The sequence below is a fragment of the Mustela erminea genome, chromosome 9 (assembly GCF_009829155.1).
Source record: "Mustela erminea isolate mMusErm1 chromosome 9, mMusErm1.Pri, whole genome shotgun sequence".
Lineage (NCBI taxonomy): Eukaryota > Metazoa > Chordata > Mammalia > Carnivora > Mustelidae > Mustela > Mustela erminea.
In genome coordinates this window covers 112,539,440-112,562,374 of record NC_045622.1, presented here as the reverse complement: position 1 = coordinate 112,562,374, position 22,935 = coordinate 112,539,440, and the positions used below count along the sequence as shown (strand labels likewise).

General features: G+C 66.2%; 1 protein-coding gene across 1 annotated transcript in view; it reads right to left on the bottom strand.

Moving 5' to 3' along the window:
* LOC116599986 overlaps window positions 1-22,935 on the bottom strand; it is a 40,364-nt gene that overhangs the window by 5,562 nt on the left and 11,867 nt on the right. Inside the window, exons 2-3 of the mRNA XM_032359920.1 lie at window positions 3,211-3,277; window positions 945-1,049 (exon numbers count right to left, since the gene is read on the bottom strand). Coding sequence (XP_032215811.1) covers window positions 945-1,049; window positions 3,211-3,277 — 172 coding nt within the window. The remainder of the gene's footprint in view (window positions 1-944; window positions 1,050-3,210; window positions 3,278-22,935) is intronic.

The following is a 22,935-nucleotide window of genomic DNA, read 5'->3' as shown; positions in this document are numbered from 1 at the left end:
GGGCTGTGATGTGCGAGTCGGTGCCGCCACCTCGCGGCCATCGCGGTCTCCAACACCCCCAACTGACCACCCAGAGAGCACCCCGCTTCGGGGCGGCACCCCCATCAGGAGAGACCCACAACCCCCCCACACTCAGGCCCCAGGACCCCACGCTGCCTCAGGTCTTGTGCGGTCGGGTTCGCTCTAGCATTTGGGCTTCCTGTCACCCCAGGACACGGGGCCCCTAGATTCCCAAGGATCTGCTCTCTCGAAAGGGGGCACCAGGATCTTAGGGTGTGGTGGGGAGTCCACTCTTACAGCGCGGGGGCTCGAGGGCAAACAGCGTGCTCCAGTCGGGACACGCGGCTCCACACCCCGCCACGACCCCACAGCTCGATGTGGGGACCTGGACCCTTGGCCACAGAGCATGCTTGCCACGTAGGATCCCACTTTTTAATGATCCCCTAGGATGCTGGGGTGTCTCCTACACCCCACATCGGTGGCTGTGTCAAGGTGCTCGGGAGACCGGCCGGACCTCCCGCGGCAGGACCATCCACAGCAGGACCTGGAGGCAACGCCCCGCCGGGTCATTAGCATCTGAACGCCCGAACTGAATGGAGATGTTAGTGCCTGGGGGCCTGGCGTCTGCGGGGCTCTGCTGTTCCCTCGGTGGCAGATGCCGGCTCCATTAAAAAGCCGAGTCTGGGGGCTGTCTGTGGGGGTGTAGGTGTGCGCAGTTCCAGGTTTGGCGGCAAGCCTGGGAGATGTGACGTGAGTCCCAGTCTACGGCGCTGATGGCTTCCAGCAGACCTGTGTCTGAGGGGCTGCGGGTGTGCCCTGACCTCCTGCCTGGGGGGCTCAGACAAGCCCCCCATCTCCCCGATGACCCTCATGGACCACTGCGGAATCAGGCCTGCGCGGACCCGGGTCGTATTGCGGGCGGACCCCAGCCTCGGCCGGGATACCCACATGTGCGAGTCGGGGCCGCCACCTCGCGGCCACCGCGGTCTCCAACATCCGCAACCAACTCGGCACCAATCAGGGAGTGCGATCGGCTTGGGCACTGGCACCTGACGCAAAGAGGAGAGCACTGAAACCCGCCTGCCCTCGGCAAGGAAGCCCCAGGGAACCTGTGCTGCCGGGGGCGCCTGTGGGGTCGCCGCCCGAAGCCGACACTGCCATATCCTCGGCGTAGGGATCCCCCGCCGCCACCAAGTATACCCTCTTATCTCCCCAACTTCTTTTCAGCCTTGGGTGACTCAGAGGGTTGTTGGCCTGGGGTGACTCTGCCTGGTGCCCGTCTCCTCGATGACCCCCGTGGACCACTGCGGACCCGGGATGCGGTGCGGGCGGACCCCAGCCTCAGGCTCCTTGGGAGGTGATGGACGAGTTAGCAGTGCCACCTCGCGGTCGCCTCTGCCACCCACAACCAATGCAGTACGAACCAGGGGATGTGACGGGCTCCGGGGGTCAGCCCAGGAACAAGGAGGAAGACCCAAGCATCCTGCGCTCAGCCAGGCAGTCCCCAGGACCCCCGTGTGGCCGGAGGCCCCAAGAGAAGTGTTTCCCTTTGAGCCTGGATTCTGGTGCCCGGACATGGGTCTCCTGTGCTCTCAGTCAGGTCCACCCCAGCACAGGGGATCCCGTGCCTCCAAGCGTTTGCTGTCACCTTCCCTTTGGCCCAGATGACACGGGAGCCCAGTCAGTGGGTACAGTCCCGGCAGCACATGGACTGTGGGGCAGATCTAGGCTGCCGCCTTGTGATGCATCCTCTGGGCACGTGCCCACCACAGTGCCAGGGCCTGGAGCCCCTGCAGATCCCGATGGCGCTCTCCTGGGCCTTTAGGCACCTCTTTTGTACCCTGGTTGGGGGTGGGGGGGGTGATCTGTTGGTATTTGTTGAAGCCTCCGGCCATTTGCTTCTTGATGGAGCCTTTGCATATCCATGGACTCCTGGGAGGCGGGCACCAGCTTCCCGCCCTGCTCGCCGGAGGAGTCCCCGATAGATGAGCGAGCTGCAGCATTGGGCCATCTAAAGGCTCAAGGGTGGCCAGGGAGGGACCCTGAGGGACCCTGACACAAGCCACTGCACAAGGTGTTGGATAGAGTGCCCTGGGGATGAGCAGAATGCATGGGGGCATCTTTATTTATTTATTTTAAAAAGATTTTGTTTATTTGAAAGAGAGCTCGCAGAGGGAGAGGGAGAAGCAGACTCCCCAGCGAGCAGGGAGCCATCCCAGGACCCCGAGATCATGACCTGAGCGGAAGGCAGACGCTTCACCGACCGAGCGCCTCAGGCGTCCCAGCGGGGGTCGGCTCTGAAGGTGACGCTCGGCAGGTAGAGAGGCCACAACGCGGCCCGGCTGCCCGACCTCCCCGGGGCCTGGGGCTCCGCGTTCGCTCGGTAGGAAACAAGGCCGTGACCCCACGGGCTACCCTGGACCCCAGAAGCGTCACAGTTGAGCTACCTGGAAACAAACGGCCGAAGCCCCGCCCTCAGGCAGGAGAAGGCGCCGGTAAGAGCCGAAGGGGGGGAGGGGCAGCAGCGCGAGCCACGGGGGTGGGGGGGGTGGGGGGGGAGAACCAGGCGCGGCGCAGAGAGGAACGGGGGCTGCGAGGCGGCGCCGGGACCTCCCGTCATGTGCCGTGGGACATTCAGGCCTGTGGCGGCTGGCACAGGCCACGGGGCCACGGAGGGTGACGGGCCACAGCAGGAATCGCGATCCTCCCGCCACAGCTCGCTGTGCCCCCGGCTCAGCCCGGCGCACCCTGGGACGAAGGCACGAACCCCTCGCGTGTTGGCCGGCAGCCCCCAAGCCCCAGCCCAGCCGTCCTGCCTCCCTCAGTGTCCCTCTCTCGGGAATGTCTCTTCTCGGCACCCTGTGGGTAGAACACGTCACTCTGATCTCAGGGTTGTGAGTGCGAGCCCCGTGTTGGGGGTAGTGATTACTTAAAAGATCAAATCTTTAAAAAAGGGGACGCCTTGGGGGGTTCAGTCGTTAAGCTTCTGCCTTCCGCTCAGGTCATGATCCCAGGGTCCTGGGGTGGAGCCTACATCAGGCTCTGCTCCGCGGGGAGCCCGCTGCTCCCTCCCCCACTGCCCCTGCGTCTGTTCCCTCTCTCGCTGTCTCTGTCAAGTAAATAAATAAAATCTTGAAAAAAGAAAAAAACCAAAAAGCCTTAAAAAAACTCTCTCCTGGTCTCATCACCCTGATGCTTACTGTCCCTCACCTTCCAAATCCCGTCAGTGTGAGGTAATCGCCGGGGCTGAACCAGTCCTCAGCCCTCGAGCTCCGTCCTGCCGGCCCCAGGGCAAGGCCACATCCATCAGCAGACTCAGGGAGAGCCTATGCCTGGGCCCCCTCCCGCCTGAATACTCACCTCCAGCGGGATGTCACCCCCCCCAGGTGCCAGCCTCCCCCTGGGTGCTAACCTTCCACCAGGTACCAGCCTCTCAGACACATGCGTGTTTCCATGAATACACTCAAAGACCTCCTGGACTCCGGCTCCTGCCTTCTTCTGCCTCCGTTTATAAACCTTCTCTCTTCTTCCTCAGCGGCCACATGGACATGGCTGGCCCCTGGTCCCATAGACCCTCCCATGGTGCCTCCCCGCCACCCAGAGCAGGCCTGTATGCGGTGCTCGTTGGTGCCTAGCGACTCGCAGTGAGGGTGCGGGCAGATGTGTGTTGGGTGGGCCCCTGAGACTTGGTTCTAGCCGCCATGCCGCAGACTGCCAGCTGTCCCCCCTTCCTTCCCTCCTTATAGACCAATAAGGTCTTCTGTTAGAAGCTTCTAGATGCTAGGTGTTACGTTCGTTAGCCTCCCTTGCAGCTAGGTGTGACCTGCTACTGGCTGCTGAGCAGGTCACCTGTCCTAATGCACACGCCTATGCTGGGGTGGGGGGCAGGTCACCTGTCCCAAGGCACATAGCTTTGCCCGGGCAGGGTGCAGGTTACCTGTCCCAAGGCACATAGCTTTGCTGGGGCGGAGGGCAGGTCACCTGTCCCAAGGCATGCAGCTCTGCTGGGTGGGGCAGCTCACCTGCCCCAAGGCACACACCTGTGCTGGGGGGGGGGCGTGCACAGATGGGCAGGCTGGGGCGGCCAGCCTGGGTCAGTGCGAGCTCCCTGGAGTTGGCAAGGAAGCCCCCAGCCTGGGCAGACTCAGCCGGCGGAGACTCTCCCCTTCCTGCCTCTGGAGGCCCAGAGCCAGAAATCAGGGCATCGGTAGGGACGGTCCTGCTGGAGGCTCTCCCAGCGGCCGGGGCAGCCCATCCTTGCATCCCTGGGCCTGCGGGCACCCCCCTCTGCCCTATCTTCCTGTGTGTCTTCATCTTTTGCCCATGTCACTCCCCTTCTTGTAAGGACACGGTCACACTGAATAAGGGGTAAGGGCCTCCCTACGCCATGAGGACTTCATTAGTGATCCCTTAGGACCCTGTCGCCAAATACAATCCCATTCTTTGGTACTGGGGGTGGGATGCCCGCATATGAATTTAGGCGGGACACGATTCAGCCCAAGACAGACCCCAAGACGGCAATTCTGGCGGGGGCGGGTGCAGCGTGGTAAGGCAGGAGGCTGGGCTGGTGACCTTCGCAGCCTTACAGCCGGGGAGAGTCAACTCTGTCTGCCTGGGGCCCCACAGACTGTCCCCCTGTTGCCGCGGGGGCATCTCTGTCCGAGCTAACCAGACCCCCGGGGGGCCCCAGAGGACTGGGCCGCGGGATCAAGACAGACACAACTTGAGGGCGGCTGCCGAGAGGGGCCACGCATGGTGGGTCTGGGGGGAGGCTGCCTGGTGGGGTCTTTGGATGCCTGCGGGCAGGAGGGTGGGCCGAGCTGAGAAGGAGGCAGCCCCCGCCCTGGCCGGTCCTAGTGGCGGCCACGTGACCAGAAAAAGCAACTTTGTCCTAACTTTCGCCAGGGCGACCCAAGCTGGGTGGGCTAGCTCAGCGAGTGGACGCCCTGCGGGTGGGCTGCCTGGTCAGGCAGGTCCTTGGTTAGTCGCTCGGGGACCCTCTCCAGGCAGCCAGGCAGCCAGGCAGCCCCTACGGCCCTGTTCTTCCTCCTACCAGGAGCAGCCTGGAGACCCCGGAGGACTCGGCTGAAGACACAGTCGCGCAGCTCAAGCTGGCCTTGACACACAGGCTGGACCCCAGAGGGCTGTCCCTTAGACGCTCCCTACAGCTCCACGCCCAGCCACTCATTCGGCCTTGTGGATGGAAGGCTGTCTTGCCCCCGGCTGCGGCGTGGCGGCCCCAGGCAGCTCCAGCCTTACAAATGCCCCTTCTCTCCAGGGAACGTCGGCAGTGAGCTGATGGAGGCCCCCGAAAGACGGGTCCACGTCCCGATCCCCCAAGTCTGTGAGTGTGCCCTTGTCGGGAGAAGGTCCCCACAGTGGCGCTTCAGTTAGAGATCTCCAGACGAGATCATAGATTACATACGTGGACCCTAACCCGATGACTGGTGTCCTTCCAAGAGAAGAGCCAAGGCCACGTGACCAGAGAGACAGAAGTTGGGGGGACGTGACCACCAGCCCAGGGACACTGGGAGCCACCAGGAGCTGCAGGAGGCAGTCCGGACCCTTCCCTGGAGCGTCCCGGGCTCGACCCGGGCTGCCGGCCTCCAGCACCTGGGAGAGTTATTTTCTGCTGTGCAAGCTGTCCAGCACGGGGTCACCTGTTCGGCGGCTCCAAGAAATGGGTATGGATAGCTCCTGTCCTCATGGCCCCAGCGGAGGAGACAGACCTCCTGGCCTAGCTCGGATGCCTGTTCTACGTCCGTCCCTGTGCCCAGAAACCCAGCTGGAGCGTGGCCAGGCTCCAGAAGCGGGAGAGCAGAGACCTCCGTGTTCTGGTCGCCGCTGTGCACTCGCGGCGCGGCTGAGATTCGTGGAGGAGGAGCCGCTCCATGTTTGCACACGGAAGGTGGGTGCAGGCCCCGGGGAGGCTCGTGCACGCTGTCCCGATCTGTCACTGCCACTCAGTCCCCAGGGCCCACCAGGCAGCCCTCGGGTCTCCGGAGTCCGCGGCCAGGAGTGAGGAGCATAAGCGCATCCCAGGAGCCCTTGGTCCTCGGCTCTGAGGGTCCCGTTTGCTTCCCGTGGCTCCTGCCATGAGAGGTTATCACAAACCGGGTGCTTCAAGTCAGCACAAAGGGACTCTCCCCCGGTGCTTCAAGCCAGAGTCCGACGTCGGGGCGTCACAAGGCCGCTCTCCCTCCGGAGGCTTCCGGGGTCCCAGGCATCCCCCCAGCTCTGCCTCTGTGCCCACATGGCCCCTCCGTGTCTGTGGGTCTGTGTGCAAACTGCCTCTTCTCTAAAGGACACCGTCGTCCGGCCGGGGCTCCCGCCGTGTGCCCCCGGCCCCTGCAGGAACTCTTTGTCCAAAGCACGTCACCTCCGCAGGTCCCATGTAGACAGGCGTGTGCTGGTGGTGTGGGGGCTCCAGTCCCTTCGCTGTGCAGGAGACAGCAGGCGTAGGCTCCGCGTTGTCCCGTGGGCTCCGGTGTCCTCGTGGCCTTTGGAGGCTCTTGCCCTCTCCCTCTCCCCGCCTGTCTGTCCCCGAGTGCCTGCCCCGTCCCGGCTCAGGGGCCCATGCCCTACACCCCCTTTGTCTGGGTAGTTCTGTCTTCCGACTGGATCTTCCTCCGTCCCACGGCTACGAGGTACTCGGTCCCACGAGGGAATGACGTGGAGAGGTCACGGTTGCCGAACCTGTGGCTTTCCGATGACCCAGAAGCACCCATTTCTCTGACTGGGACCCACAGACGGCCCAGCAACCCTGGCCTGAGCTTCGTCCTGCCCCAGCCCGTGTGCGGCCCGCTGCTCGCAGTGCCCTGGCCAGGCCCTGGCCTGGAATCTGGGGGTGCTCGGACCAGCACGACACGCCAGCGTGTGCCGGCGAGACCTCGCAGGGGAGCGCCAGGAAGCCCCGCGGTTTCTGCGTCTGAGAGGCCCGGTCGGCCAGGGGCCTGAGGTCACTGTGAGGAAAGCCCACGCTGACCAGCCTTGGAGAGAGGCCCCAGAGTGAGCCCCAGGCCTCCCTCCACGACCCCAGGCACGCGCCCCCTCCAGAAGTTCCCCTCGGACTCTGCCAGGGAGCTCTGGGCAAGCTGGCACTAAGCAAACATGCAGCTGGTTTGTGTGTGGGGGGCTCTGCGCGGGCCCCTGCGAGCTGGGAACCGGGGTTCCCTGGGCCGCTCCTCCCACACGTACGCAGGCTGCCACAGTCAGACCCGCCCCAATCCAAGCCCGTCTCGCCCCCCCCCCCCCCCCGCCCACAGCAGCCCGGTGCAGGCCACCGCTTCCCTGATGCCCGACCTCCACCCACAGGGACGGCCGCAATCTGGAGTCCCTGGGAGAGCCAGCACACTTGGGTGGGCCAGACCAAGGAAGGACAGAGAACCAACACACTCTGTCGTGTCCTGCAGGCGGGAGCAGCCCCATGGCCTCTCGCCTGGTACCAGACCCGCACGGGGGCGGTGGGAAGAGAGAGGGCAGAGGGGGCGATGGCCCGGCCTCCGCTGGGGCTGACCCTTCCACGGGGACGGGCCCCAGGCCACACGGGGGTCTATGAGCCAGGTTGCCGACCCAGGAGGGACCCCTAAGCCCCAGGGCTGAGCAGCACAGAGCGCCTGGCTGGGGTCCTCCCGCTCTGCTTGGTGAGAAAGGCGTGCTTGACCAGAAGGGGTTCGGAGCCCTTGGCCACAGTCATTACAGACATGCTTGTTGAATGAACAAATGGTGCACGGATGGACGGACGGATGGGCTGACGGGCTGACGTGCAAGGGGAGGGCAGGGATGTGTCCCCGAACTCGCAGGGAACAGATGATGCTTTCCTGGGTCAGCATCCAAGAGGGAAGAAGAGCCTTCCCGCTGCGGCCACAGCGCTGACTCCTGGCCTCCTGGAGAGTCATCTGGAAGTTAATCCCTCAGAAAACAAATATTTTAGACATCTCGACACAAGCCCACCAAAGCTTCCCAGCCACGTCCTGGGGGACTCAGACCTCAGCCAGGAAAGTGTCAGAGCCGCCAGCCACCTGCCTGGGCCCCCCACTCCTGGGCCCTTGTCCATCTCCCTTGGCAGCTCCCTGCATGGACAGGACATTCCTGAAAGCTGGGACTGCGTGTCGGGGGTTTGGAGCCGGAAAGGCCAGGGGAGGCCCCGGCATCTCGTGGCTGGGAGTCACTCCGTCCCTCTGTTCCTCCCGTCTCCCCTTAAGCTGACCCAGGAGTCGGGGCCCTTCCTGGAATGTATGCCAGGGCCTGAGTTGCAGGCTGCCCTTGGCACCCACAGGCCCTCTCGGAGCTGCCCCTGTGGTGGGGGCTGCCTCTTTCCTCCCCTCCACACTTGACCTAGTGACCGGCACTTGAGTCCTCTCCCACTCGGACTACAAGCTCCCTGAGGACAGACTCAGGGATGGAAGGTTCCCCGGGGGCAGAACTGGTCCCCTCTGGAGCTCGAAGGCCATGGGAATGTCCACTGCATTCCATGTGCATTCCCAAGTTCCCACCCAAAGGCCAGGAAGCACAGGACAAGGGCTGGTGGGGAAGCAGAGGGATGGGGGCTGCTGGGGAAGATGGGGGGGGGCACTGATTGGGCCAGGGATGACCCGTCCCAGGGACCTGTCCTCCAGCTCCCATGTGGTGTAGATCCGGCCCCAGGACAGAGTGCGCCCAGGAGACGTGAGCAAAAAAGATTGTGCCACTTCTGGGTCTGACTCCTAAGTTTCCAGAAGGACCTCCCTCCCTTCCCTGGGCATTTCCAGCATTCTCAGGAGCGCAGAGCCACAAGATGGCAGGAGTCTGGGCCTCGCAGGCTCCTGGAGAAGAGCCCCCCTGCCACTTCCCCACACAGCCACCCTCTCCGAGTAGCGACAGAGTTAGAGATGTGGCTGCACGGGCGTCGGGGCGGAGAGGACATTGGGGCCAGGGTTGGGGCACTCCAGAAGGTGGCCGTGGGAGGGTGCGGTCTGGAGGTCACTTGTCCCTGCATCTCTGTGAGTCTGGGGCAGAGGGAGCCCACCTGAGACAGTGCCAGGGCTCAGACCCCTGTCCCACACCCCCGAGTCGTGCAACCAGGAGGAGGGGACGAGGAGGAAGGTGCGTCGATGAGGGTCTTGAGGAGGAGGGGCTGGTGGCCTGTGGGCTCCACAGTCTCTGTCTCTAGGAACACCCAGGGTCTGTCCTTTACCTCACCCCTCACACTGCATATTTCCAGAAAGAACTAATGTCCCATTCCAAGGCGTTCCATGGAGGCGGACTTTTCCATCTGGGCTTTGTTGATGAGCTATTTTGGAGAGAACTTCTGCCTTAACTCACTTCCCTTGTCCGAGCTCACATGGGGACCATTAGGGGAAGCAGAGACATGGCCACGCACCAGGGCTGCTGGGGGGCGGGCGGCGGGGGCACATGCTCCGTCCTGCCCTGGCCCTGGGTAGGCCTGCCTGTGTGACCGCAAGTCAGGGGTCTGGCTCCCCAAGGCCGGGGCTGGGGGTCGGGAGGGGGGCCCCTCTGTGCACGGGCAGCCGCCTACCCCCACCCCCGCCCCGGCTCTTGAACGTCAGGCTCCGGCTGCGCCGCTTCCCACACTGCGCTTCCAGCCGCGCTCCTCCGTGCATCCATCACCCTGTCATCCCGCCCACACCCCAGGGCCCTCCACTCCCGTCCCGGGGCCTCACTCGGGGGGTGATGGCCTCCACCGGAGCCCACATCCACGGCCCCCACCATGGCCTGCACACCTGGGCTCGGGCATCCGGGCACGCAGGCTCTGGAAGGCTGCCGTGCCCCAGGCCCCGCGGCAGAGATGGCTCCCCGTCCTCTCCTCGGGGCACTTCCAAGCTCCGCACTTCCTGGACTTCAGCGCACATGTCCCTACCTCCCTGCCCCGTCCCTGTGGCAGCCTCTCGGCCTTTTACGGTGACTCTCCTTGAACCAGTGATTGTCATGGCTGAACTGCGTCCCCCAGATTCCCATGCTGGAGCCCTGACCCCCAGCACCCCAGGATGGGGCTGCATCTGGAGCTGGGGCCTCCACAGAGGTGTTGGAGGGGACACGGGGTCCCCGGGGTGGCCCTGATGCCGTGGGACCGGAGTCCTTACAGGAAGAGGGGATCAGGACACAGACCTGCACGGAGGGACGACCCATGAGGACCCAGGGGGAGTGCGGCCCCCGCCTTGCCCCCGCCTTGCCCACGCCTGGATCCGGGACGTTGGCCTCCGGGATTGAGAGAGAATAAGAGTCTATGGTTGGAGGTTTTTCCACCCCCGGGCCCAGCCTCCTCATCCTCCAAGGGCAGCTCCCCAGAGGACCATCCTGCTCTCGGGCTTCAGGGTCACGCACCCTGCAAGGCTGCCGCTCTGAAGGAATCCCGGGAGGTCCCACCAGGAGAGTACCAAAGGGCGCGAGCCGGACACAGGAGCCTGGGGTCTCCTGGCAGAAGAGCAGTTAGGCTCAGCCCTGGAGGCCCCCCAGCCCATGCTGGCGCCCCTCCCTGCCTGCCCCCTTCTCTCTCCTCCTCCAGGAGGGGCCAGCCCTGCACGGGTGAGGTCGGGACTGGGCCGAGCATGTGGACAAGCAGGGCGCTCTCCAAAGCTGTCTGGGCCTCTCACAGCATCTGGCCTGGCCCTGCCTCCTGCGTCAGGCGGGGAGAACCGCGGGGTCCCACGCTTGTCCCCAGCTCACTCCACGTCTGTTTCAGGGTGCCACAGAGGGAGCAGCCCTTCTCCAAGAAGACTCAGGAGGCTCAGGAAGTCAGCCCTGGGGGCGGCCCTCTCCTAACACCACGGGTCTCCACGGCGCCCAAACCCCCGCACTGGGGGCCAGTAACGCCCAAAGGGTTGGGGACAGAGGCCAGCCTTCCCAGCGTGGAGCACCTCTGTCCCCAGGATGCCCCCAGAATCTGGGTTGCCCCAGCCCGGCCATCTCAGTCCCACGCACGACCAGGCTGTGCTGGAGGACCCTCAGCTCCAGACTGGGGTCCAGAGACCAGGCTGCCTTCATGCACACCCCCAGGAACAGCTCAGGCCACGGCGGGCACAGCCTACCCCCTCTCCGAATGCTCATTCCAGATCCCTCTTCTCACCATGGAGCTGCTGGGGCAGAGGGAAGGCCTAGGGCGGGGGCGGAGGGGGGCACAGGCATGTGGCTCTGCGTGGCATTTTCGGCCTGTGCCCTGGGGAGCCTGGCCTGCAGCGCTCAGCCGGAGTTTCGGCTGGAACGCGAGGCCCTGGCTGCTATGGGGAGCCAGGTGTCCCCCGCAGACCCTGGAGGGCTCCTCGGAGCACCTGCCAGAAGTCTGGCTCTGGCCTGGTCAGGCTGGTCAGTCCCCAGTTCCAGCCCCGACCAAAGGCCGGTGGGCCGCAGCTTGGTCTCTGCGTGCGTCCTTGCAGGGGCGGCTGAGTGTGCCCACGCGGCCGAGGGCTGCAGGGTGCTGGGGGAGGGCTCTGGCATGGACCCCCATCCTCGTGGGGCATCTGGGTGGAGGGCTGGCTCCGAGGGGGCTGGAGATGAGCACAGGACGAGGGTCTGTGGGGAGCAAATTCCTCCCGCAGGGCCCCTGCCCACTCCTCAGGCCGTGGTCCTTGCACCAAGAAGGGGGGTTCCTCAGGCCCTGGGTGTCTGGACCAAACTGGAAACTCCCAGTGGCTGCGAGCCGAGGGGTCACCCCTCTGCTCCCCTTGGCCTGGTGCTGGCTGCCCTGCTCTGGCTAGAAGCCCCACGCCTCTCCCTGTCCTCTGGCCCCCCGGCGCAGGTCTCCCTACGCTCTGCGGCGGGGCGGTCCTTCCCGCAGGACCGCGGGGACCAGGCCATCCACCCTGAGCCCTGGCTCTCGGTGTGGATTTCCTGCCGCTGACACGGCTGCTCTGGGCCACTTCCCATTCACCCCTCGCCCGTCCTCCCCTCCCCGGTCCCGCTGCCTGGCTGGGCCCCAGGCCCAGGGGTGGGCATGCAGGCTCCGGCTGGGCTGTGGCCTTGCCGGGGGTGGGGGACGTGGGGGGGCTCCAAGCCAGGAGAGGGAAACCGATCGAAACGGGGACTTCTCTCCCCTCCCCCCTCCTCTCCGTCCCCACCCCCGCCGCCCGCCCTCTTGGTGCCCCCTCCCCCCATCACAAAACAAGGAATTCATTTTTCACGTGGTAGAACTTGGGGTTGCAAGGGGGGTGGGGCCGGGCGGGGGACACGCGTGTCTCCTGTCACTGTCGCAGACAAGGGGGCCCGCTTCAGAAGCGCCCGGCCGAGACCCTCCACCCACGCAGAAGACGGGGAGGCGGCGGCTTTGATTTCCTCCTTCAGTTCCCTTTTCCCTTTCTGGGGCTGAGGTTCAACAGAGGGCAAGGGGGCCCATGACCTTTACTCTTGACATCTTTGAACTCAGGGGAGGCTTTGATGTCCTTACTGCTGGCCCCTCCCCCACCTCACAGGCCCCCAGAGCAGTGCTCTGCAGAGACAGCCCTCCCTGGGGGTCCTCTGGGGACCCCCGGAGGCTGCCAGAAATCAGCCTCCAAATAAAGTGAAGCCCGCGGCCATCACCCTCAGCCAGGCGGACGCCCGACAGCCACCCCTCCTCCCTCCCTGTGCCCCAGGAACCCCGTGGGCACCCCACCTCTCCCGTCTTCCTCTGGCCTCGGGCCCCTCAGGACTGTATCCAGGGACCCGCCCTGGTGGCCTCTGCTCTCCAGCCCGACAGAAAGCGTGGCAAGCGCCCTGCACTGCCCCCCATGGCGGGAAGTCACTGGGCCCTCGCAGGAGAGGCCGCGGGGAGAGACACGGAGAGCTGAGACCCCGACAGGATCACTGGGCCGAGGCAGGGTGGAGGGCAGCCGCCTGGCCTTCTTGTCCGCAGCTCCGGGGAGCAGAGCCGGCCGCTGGGCAGGACTGCGGCGGCGGGCCTGGAGTTCCCCGTGAGACACCCTCTGGGTCACCCTGGGCCAGGTGTGGGGGACATTGGGACCCCCAGTCTCCTCTGCCCTTGGGTCCAAAGCCCCACCCAGGTCCCCCTTCCTCCCAGAAGGCCTGGGGAAAAAGGAGCAGCCGTTGGCATGGCACAAGTCTCCCAGAGCCTCGGGAGCCCGTCACCCCACTCCCACCGCCCGTCCCTCCGCGTCTGTCCAGGTCTGGGCGTGCGATCTCTGTACCCCACTGAGCAGCCCTTACTCTGCCCACCCATGGCCAACTGGCCTTCTTTGCCTCCAGAACCAGGTGGTGGGCCAAGCGGTCTCATGGGGTCTAGCAGAGTGTGCTGGGGGGTGACCCTCCAGTCCCTCCCCGGGGACGCCCGAGCATGGCCTGAATCCTCAAGATCTGAGCGTGGCCAGGCGCCCCTTGCCGTGGCTCCAGGTCATGGGGGGAGTGATGGGGGTGGGGGGCTGAGAACTTGCGGCAGAGAGGGAGGGGGAGAAGTCATGCCCCTCGGGCAGGGGCGGCTGCTGAGGGGAGGGGCTCCATGGAAAGAGGGCTGGCGGGAGAGCCGAAGCGCGTCCCGTGCTCACGTCCCCCGCACAGGGGCTGGAGCAGGGGCTCCCACCGCAGGGCTCCTCCGCCCAGCACCAAACGGGGAGAGGGTCCCACTCAGCCCTCCCGGCACTGCGAAGCTCCAGGGCCGGGGCCTGCCTCCAGCCTGCCCCTCTGGGCCGAGCTCTGGCCTCCGCTCACACAGGGCTGGCAGGTTCGCTGGTCCCGTGGCCCTGGGGAAGCTCGGGGACGCACAGAATGCGTGGCGATCGGGAGTGGGACCTCTCCCTGGACCCTGGCGGACTGGGGGCGGGTTATTCTGGGGAAACTGTCCCACCCTCCCCTCATGCCCCCTTGACCCGTCATTACCTGCTCCTCTGCGGCCTTGGGCCCCCCCATCCCTGGGGGTCTTCCCAGCTGCCCCCCTTCCCTGGTATGGGCGCTGCCTGGTGTGGGGGCTGGGTTGAAGGCCCCCAGGAGGCCCTGGATGGCCTCGGGGCCAGGTGGGTGGGCAGAGGCTGGGGGTGGGGGCTCAGGGGCCCCAGCGTGGCCCCAAACCTCCCCCTGCCTGCAAAGGGCAGCCTCTGCCAGGTTTCTGAGGGGCATTGTTGTGAATATTATTACAGCCGCTGCGAAAACACTGTGCTAAGCCCCTCCAGTGATTTATTTAGCGTGTGGCCTTATTGATTAGGCCAACTTTCCACGGCAGCGCGGCAGACAGCGCCTTGGCTCTGGGAGTCTCTGGTCTGGGGGGCCGCCCGCCGGGCGCCGCTGGGCAGACGCGGAAGCCGTGGCCCCTCCTGCCTCGCCACAGGCCCCCCCACCGCGAGGGGGAGGCCAACCCCTGCCCCAGAGAGGCCCCAGGCTGAGGGCAGAAGCAGCCTCTGTCCCAGGGAGAGCATAGTCTGATGGAGACAGCACACCGCCCCCTCGCCTGCCGTGAAAAGGTCGGGGTCTGTGGGAGGAGGCTGCCCCTGCTCCAAGGGGGCCTGAGCTAAGGCCAGAGCAGGCCACTGAGACTCTAGGGGCAGCAGGCACGCACAGGGAAGGTGGCCAGGTACCCGTCGCCCGTGGTCGGGGCCACGCGGGAGACCCACGGTGCGGGGGCTGGGCCAGGGAGGCATGTTCCACGGTACCCAGGCGTGAAGATGCTGAGGGCTGGCCTTGGAGGCGTCTGTGCCCACCACCTGGGTGGGTGGGGGGTGGCCCCGACCCAGAGCCTGTCTAGCCCCTCTGCATGGCCTCCTTCACCCTTGGGGCCTGCGGCCAGACACCTCCTCTTCTCATCCACCGGAATCTCCCCAGAGCCCTTCGGCGACCCCTTTCCTCCTGGAAGGAGCTCCGGGTAGAGCTGGCCTGGAGCCCACGTGGGCCACGGACCTCCAAGAGTCCCTACCAGGCACCACCGGCCACCTCGGGGACATCAGGGCCTCAGCCAGCTCCAACACCCCTGCCTCCAGGACAGGTCGCCTAGGGGCTCCCCCCAACCCCTCACAGCCTACCAGGCCATACAGGCCGCTGCCCGAGACCCAGGCGCCCCTTCGGGCAGGCGTGAGCGGCTGGGGGCCGTCCTGACAGTCAGGCCAGGGTGGATGGAATGCCAGGCAGTTTGTCCTACCTTCCTAGGGCCCCTCGAGGCTGGCCCCGGGGCTCAGCAAGGGGCAGGTGGTGTTCTTTCCAGAGGACAGGGAAGGAACACAAGAAGCCCCAGGGGCTGCCGGGGCCAGACTCCAGTTCTGGTTTCCAAGGCAACGCTACAGGGCTTGGGGGCTCCCAAGGCAACCGCTACAGGGCTTGGGGGCTCCCGACAGGGCTGGGCAGAGCAGCTTAGGACGCAGGTTCCTCTCCCTGTTTCGATTTGGGGTACAGCCTTAGGAGAAGGAAGACAGGACACGTTCTGCCTCTCTTTCAGACCACTGCCTGAGGGCAGGGTGCCATCCACAGCAGGTGTGTGTGCAAGGAGTGACCTGGGCTCCACAGCCGCATGTGCTGGGAAGGAGGATCAAAATGGGGGACTCCTTGGGGACAACCCCCAGACTGAGGGTCTCAGCCTCTGCCGCCGAAAGTGAGAGCTCGTCGGGATCTTGCCTGTTCCTTGTCACCCTCCAGCAGGTTCCAGTCCCGAAGCTGGGCTATCCTCTGCCCCTCGCCCAGGAACGAGGTCCCGGGGGAATGCACGGGACCCAGAGGCCTGGGACCTGCGCCCCCGCGGGCCTGGGGAGGAGGCAGCTGTGTCTCCGGTTCCCACAGGGCTGCGGCCTCCTCCCCTACCCTTTTTATGACTAATAAAAGGGATTGTAAACCCTGTTTGTGCACAAAGTGCACCCTATAAATGGCTCCTGGTAATAACGCCATTTACAGCGCATCCCTCTGCCCTCTGCAGGGGGCAGCCCCGGGGCCGGGGGGTGGGCACCCGGACACCCAAGGACAGAGGATCAGCCACAGCCCACCTTCCGCGGGCATGAGTCTCCAGCACCGGCGAGGACGGTGCACCCTACGTAGAGCCCCAGGCCAGCGCCCCAGCTGGAGCGGGGGGAGGGGAGAGCAGGGCCTCCCTCTGGCCTCCCCCCGCTGCTGGGGTCCGCTCGCTGCTGGGGTCCGCTCGCTGGGGCTGCTCCCCGACTCCCCTCCACGCAGCATGTGGTTCCCTAGAGCTTCGAGCCTCAGTTTCCTCGTCTGACCACGGGGCGTGGGGCCTTGGGGAAGGATGTCAGGCTCACAGGTTCCAAAGGGAAGCCCTTGCTCCGGGCTCCGTCCCGTCCCTGTCCTCCACTTGGCTTCCTGCGCGCGGGGCTGTGGCCCCAAGCAGCGCCCCCACCCCAAGGCGGACATGCTGGGGCAGGGGTGGGGGAAGGCGTGGGTGGGGAGGCAGGAGATGGGGGGCTGGGTCGTGAGCCATGCCGTCTCCTCCGCAAAGCCCCACAGGAAAGCTCTGGGGATTAAGCCTTGTTTTCCCTGCTCTGACCTGCTCTATCTCGCAGAAGGTGGCCCTGGGTAGACACCGATCACCTTTTAAGGTGAATTTCCTATTAAGATTCTTCTGTTGAGAGAAGGCCCGATGGAATGTGCCGTTACCTAATCCATGCAGGGGGGCCAGCAGGCGCCTGCCAGAGAGTGGCGGGTCCCAGGGACGCCCCGGGGGCTGCGAGCCCTGAGCCCCCTTCCCGCGGTGTTCCGGCCCCTCCCGTGTCAGCGGAAGGGCCCGACGGCCTCTCAGCGGTCAGGTCTCCCGGCCTTGTTTCCCTGGGAGCGTGATCTTCCCAGATCTCCCGGGCACAACCGCCGGTTCCCGGTGTTCAGGGACGCGGGCTCCCCCAGCCCCGCGTGGTGCTGAGCCATTTCCGGTGTGTTTCCGGTGTGTCCGTGGCCTTAGCGTGGCTGGGGGCCGGCAGGAGCCCCCTGCCCACCGGAGGGGGGGCCGGTGCGCAGGTTTGCAGTTTGCCCGCTGCCGCGGAGTAAATGGCACTCCTGGCGCTCGTTTGCAAGCCACCTGCAGACCACCCTGGGGGGACCCGGCCTCTGGAGCCCCCGGCCACACTTGAAAGTGGAGACCGTCGTCCGTGGGGCCTCTCGGAGCCTCCGTGTGTCCTCTGGCTCTCACCCACCTCTGCTCCCCTCGCGGGGCCCAGAGCCCCTTTGGTCTGTCCTCTGCCTCCCCCGCCCAGCTCGCTGGGCAGGCCTGCTCCCAGGGCCCCTGTGCCCCAGCCCCGCACCCCTCGGAGATGGAGAGGAATCAGCCTGAGCAGAGTAGGAAATCACCCCCCGGGGGCCAACATTCCCAACAAGCTCTGCTGAGCAAAGCTTCCCTGGGGCAGCCCCGCAGGGCGGGCACCAGGATCCAGACCCGCCTTTGCCCCATGTGGCCGGCTGCACGGTGGGCACACCTCACGCCTCAGGGTCTGGGGCCGTGGCCTTCCTGCTCAGCACCCCGCACTGCCCAGCCTTTGACGGGGACCTTGGGGAGCCTCGGGGGGGGGTGCTTCCCACTCCCGATGGCCCCTTCCTCTTTCTGCCGCTGCCCCCATGCTGGTTGTCATCGCTTTATGCCTGGGCCGCCGTAGCAGCTCGGCCTCGGGTCCCCCTGGCTCTGGGCCCCGCCCACACTGGGCCCCCTGAGATGGGCCTCAGGACAGTCCCCGGGGCCCTGCGCCTGCTCAGGCTGCCTCGGGCCCACACTGTGTCCCCGGGATGTTCCTGGAACCCTGCCCTCCCCACGCGTTCCGTCTCTCCCTCGTCCTCCGCCCACCCCGTGGGACGCCAGTGTCCCTGGTCTGTGTCCAGACAGCATCTCGAGGTGGGAGGAGGCGCCCCTAGCCTCCACCGCACGTGACAGCAGGGCAGGCCCGCTCAGGGGTCCTGGCCCTCTGGCCTCCAAGAATGTCCGTCCTGGGGCGGGCTGGCGGGTTGAGGGGCCCACCTCTCCGAGGCCTCCCGAGCAGGCTGCTGTCCCCTGCCCCTGCGTGCAGCTCTGACAAGTCCCTTCTTGGGGACCAGGCTGTGGGTCTCTGCCATCTCCCCAGCTGGGTCTGCCCTGCATCCTGGGAGGACTGCCGTCCCGGCTCCGCACTCTGTCTGAGGCTCCCCACCCCCTCAGGGGTACGCAGAGCAGGGCAAGAAGGGGTTCAGGGAGGTTGCAAAGCCTCGAAGATTTATTCCTTCCTGACTCTGTGCTTGCAAGGGCTGCGTGTCTGGAAAGAAGAGCCCGCCCCTGTGCACATGCATGTCTGTGTGCAAATGTGTGTCTGTGGACACGAGTGTGTGTGTCCGCATGTGTGCACGGCACGCGCATCTGAGCGTCCGTGCGTCGTGTGCTTTCTGAAGGGAGCAGGGGATGGGCCGGAGGGTCATTCCCCGGGAGGTGGGACCCAGGGTCTCGGTGCACAAGGCAGGACCAGAGCCACCCCTCCAGCAGGCACGATCCTGTCCCCAAGTGCCTTCCTTCTGAGCCACAGCAAAGGCACAGGACCCCGGACCCTCAGCTCCTGGGTGCAGGAACTGGCCTTGGTTTCCCCAAGGTTTCCCTTGGTTGCCCTCCTCCTCCTCCTCCTCCTCCTCCTGCTTCTGCTTCTGCTTCTGCTTCTGCTCCTTCCCCGAGAGGGAGGGAGGCTGCCACGCTGGGACAGTGGAGGCTGGTGGGCGGCTGGAGAGTTCAGAGAGCTGAGGGACCAGGGAAAGGGCAGCCGTGGCCCTCGATGCCGAGGCTTGTGGACCCGAGCCGGCTGCCTGGTTGCCATCCTCTCCTTGGGGTCCTGTGGGGCCCCGGCTCCCGGCTCCAGGCCGCAGCCCCCGCCCTCGTCTTGGACACCTCCTCACACTTGGACCCTGCAGGACCCGCTGCCGCCGGGCCCCCAGCCCGGCCCCCAGCCCAGGGCCAGAGGATGAGAGGCCTGTCTGTTCTGGCCTGGCGGGGGCGGGGGCTCCCGAGCTCTGGCCGCTGAAGGTCCCCGTGTGATTTGCAAACGGGGATCGTGTTTGGTTACACTGAGGAGAGGGAGAGGGGGGTTTTCTCCTGGAACCACCTCGTGGGCCCCAGACCAAGCGCAGGAAAGCAGGGAGGACATCAATCTTCCCCTTTGAAAACAAGCTAGCTTTTTAATTTCTTTTTTCCAGAGGAAAAAAATTCCAGGCTCCTTTTTTCCTTATGTGCCTTCCAGACAGGGACCCCTCCCGGGCCCGGGGAACCCAGGCTGGGCGGCTGGCACCACCACGTGCACAGGCCTCCCGCCCCTGCCCCGAGCTGCACCCCTGCTCCCTACAAGGTCGTGCGTTGAGGCTGCTCCCCCAAACCCACTCCTAAAGCCCAGGGTGTCCAGGAGGCCGCGAGCAGGAGCCTGCAGCTGGGGCAGGGGGACAGGGGGCCCCGGGCACCCCCAGTGGCATCTTGGCCCCCACTCGCCAGGCCATCCGTGCCTTCCGCTGCCTTGGTCGCCGGAGCCTCCCACGGGGCGGGAAGGGTGGGAAAGGTCCCGGTCACTGTGCCTGCCGGACACGGGCATGCACAGGATCGGGCTGTGTGCAGGCTGCTGGGGCCTTCCTCAGCCCCAAGGGGCTCCCCGGTTCCTCTCTTCAGCCGGCAAGCATGGCTCTGGGGGCAACCTGAGCAGGTCTCAGGGTCCTGGGGCTCGAAGCCCCTGTGTGCTCTGCTCATGTTCACTGGGGGTGATGGCGGGTCTGCCCACCTGGACCCTGCAGACCCTGAGCGGGGGGAGGCTAGTTGCTCCCGGGGCTCAGGGGCCGCCCGGGACGGAGGCTCAGGAGGACAGTGGCAGAGGGCCACGTGGGCAGAAAGCCTCAGCCTCCCCCCGGACAGCTGGTCCAGACGGTCCCGAGTGTGCCGGCCCACCCTCTCCCCAGTCTGTGGGAGTGCGCCGGCGTTGGGGGTCTTCCCCGGTCCCACCCCTAGCTGCTCTTGAGGGGTAAAGGGCGCCCCTGCACCTACTTGCTGCCCAGATTCGGGAAGAACCAGGATGGACCGTAACATCCCGGAGTGGGCACGACACAGCCTTCTGCCTGACCCTCCAACTCCTGCCACCCAGTGGGCGCGGGGTGCTCTGTGAGAGACCCCAGGGAAACCTCTAACACCCCCCTTCCCTCCCACTCCGGTGCCCTGAGCCCCGGCCTCTTAGGAACTGCCGTCCTGTCCCCACGGGGCTGCTGGCTGGAGGGACTCTTGCCCTCCCCCGGGTGGCTGTCCCCCCCGCCGCCCCCCAGCAGCCCGGCGGGGGGTCCGGCAGCACCGCCACACCCTGGCCCAGGTGACACTGTGTCTGCGCCAGCGTGGGGGGCCGTGGTCCTGGCCCTGCAGAAGACCCCCCACCATGTGCCTGCCCCAAGGGATGGCCCAAGTGTGCCCGTGAGAAAGAAAGGGGCGAAGCTGGGTGCTGGCTGGAAGGGCCACGAACTCCCGGGAACATGAGTGGGTGGTGTGGCACTGGGTCCCTGTGGGCAGGGGGCTGGGAGCAGAGGCCAGAGAGAGCAGGAGGGGTGGCTGTTCCCAGCATCTGCTCCCCAGAGGCCCGGGTGACAGAGAAACCGAGGCCCAGAAAGGCCACAGAGCTAGTGGGGCCAGAACACCCCCGGGGGAACAACTGTCCCTCTGTGTTCCCCACCGAGGAAGAAGCAGACGTATTTTCACTGTCTTGACAGGGGTCTCTGGGCAAACGAGCAGGTGCTGCAGTGGGTTCCCCCGGGGCTCCCGGGTGCCGGCGTGGGGCGGGCGAGGCCGAGCAGGGCCGTGCCCAGTGTTCGAGGAAGCAGTTCTCGGAATTGGCCAAGTTGCACAGAGCAGACTTCCCAGCCGCCCGCTGCCGGGGACCAAGGAAAGCAAACACGGGAAGCGGGACGGAATGGAAAGTGAGAAACTTCAGCACCGAGAGCTTGTGGGGCCAAGGCCTCCGGGAGAGAGACATCACGCGCCACACATGGCCCAGGGCCGCCGCCCCACCCAGGCCGCTCGCCGAGCTGCTCCCTGCAGCCCCTCCACTGTCCGCACCCCCAGAGGAAGCGGACACCCCGCTCCCACCCGCCCACGGCTGCCTGCAGACCCCAGCCCAGGGGAGGGCGGACGGCCAGAGGGCAGGAGCGTGGTGTGGAGTGCTGAGCCTCATGGCGGGGCCGGCCAGCCCCCAGCTGCACAGGTGTCCCCGAGGGCCACTTCACGGCAAGGCTATTTCCGGCCTCCGGCTCACTTCTCCTCCTGAAGAGGCAGGGAATGCGGGCACCATGGACAGTTGAGACCGTCAGGCGCCCCGAGGCCCCAGAAAGGGGAGCTGCTGAGGCGACCAGGAAAACAAGAGGCAGCGGCCTTCTAGGGTTTCCCCAGGGGCCCCCTGCCAGGGCTGGCGTGCAGGGGAGGGGGTGCGCCACACACGGCAGGGCACCAGGCCCACACCCGCTCTGCCCACCTGGGACCACCCGACCCCCATCTGAGCACCGGGGCCAGAGCCGGGCCCGCGGGGGGTGGTGGGGTTCTGGAGCCCCTTCCCCAGCCCATGATCTGCCCCCGCCGGGGGATGTCCTCACAGAGCCTTCCCGCCAGCTGTCCCCTTCCATCCCCACTGGCGGCCCAGCTGCTGAGGCCCATCCGGCCCCCGGCCCGCCGCCAGGCACCACTGCCCGCTCAGAGGGCCTGTGGGCCTTCTCCGGGCCGGTCTGTGCAGGGACGCTGGAGCCCACCAGAGGCCAATCCGCGTGGCCGTCCTAGCAGGCAAGGGGTCCCTATTTCAGGCCTGGTGTTGGCTTCTCTCTCCTCTTCCCAAAGAGGAAGGGAATGTGGACACTCTGCTGGCTGGCGCCGGCCGTGTACTCCAAGACCCCAAAAAGGGCAGTGAGGGCCGGCGGGGGGGTCAGCTCGGGGCGCCCGGCCTCCTCCCGGCTCGTGAGCTCACAGGCTTCGGCCCTGGCAGTTTCGAGGTCCCCAGCTCGCCGCCTCCCTCAACCCACGTTCGGGGAAGGTGTGGGCATGCGGCTGCCGGGACCCCTTCTCCTGGCCTCTGGGCTGGGGGTGCTCAGCCAACCCCAGCCCCCCAGCACTGCCCTCGTGGTCCCCAGACCCTGTCACGGGCTAGCTCTAGGGCCAGGCTTGCCACGTCTCAGGGCATCTGCAGACCAGCATGGCAGGGCCCCGTCCCAGGCTATGGCCGCGCTGGGCAGCACCCAAGGGAGGGGCTGGGCTTCCCAGGCTGCCTCCACCCCGAGAGCAGGACCCCCTCCCTGAGAGCTGAGCGATAATAAGTGGGGTCCTCTCCGCCTCGCGCCGCGTGGCTTCCCTCTTTCCCCGTCCTCTGCGCCGGGGAGAGCCAGAGCCAGCCCAAATAGGCCTCAGCCAGCCCCACCCCGCCGTCCCAGGGAGCCGGGCCATCAGGCCATCCGCGTGACCCCCAGGCTGCCATCAAGAGCAGGTGCCCCGGCTGAGAGGGGCAGCAGTGAGCAGCAGAGTGCCTGGAGGGCAGCGGCCAGCGGGGGTGTGGGGGCCATGCGAGCAAGGCCAGGGGCAAGCACAACGAGGAAGGTGCCTTGGCCAACTTCCCTCGACTGTCTTCTGTCCTCCGGGGACACTCCCTGGACAGAGCTTCCTGGGCCTGAAAAGCCCGAGAACGTGCTCACAGGCAGCCGGCCTTCTTCTCAGGAAAGTGCGCGAAGCGGACAAGGGTTCGCGAAGGCAGCCAGACCGCTCCTGCCCCTGGGCACAGGGCGTTGGCGCTGGCGCTTGCCAGGGAGCTGGAGCATGGAGGCTCCCACGGCAGGTGACCTGGGCCCTAGCTTGAGTGAGACCCCCGAAAATAGAGCCGCCGTGGCCCCCCCCATGTCTGGGCTCCGGCCAAGTCCCAGAGCTGCCCCAGCCCCCGCCCCCCACCCCCGGCCTTGCCTGCGCGCCGCCCCCCCGCCTCGGGTGACAGGGACCGTGGTCAGCATGCCGCGGGGCACATGGAGCTGTGGGAGCCGCCAGCACAGCCAAGCTGACTTTCGGCTCAGCCCACAAGGTCCAGCACCTTCTGTCTG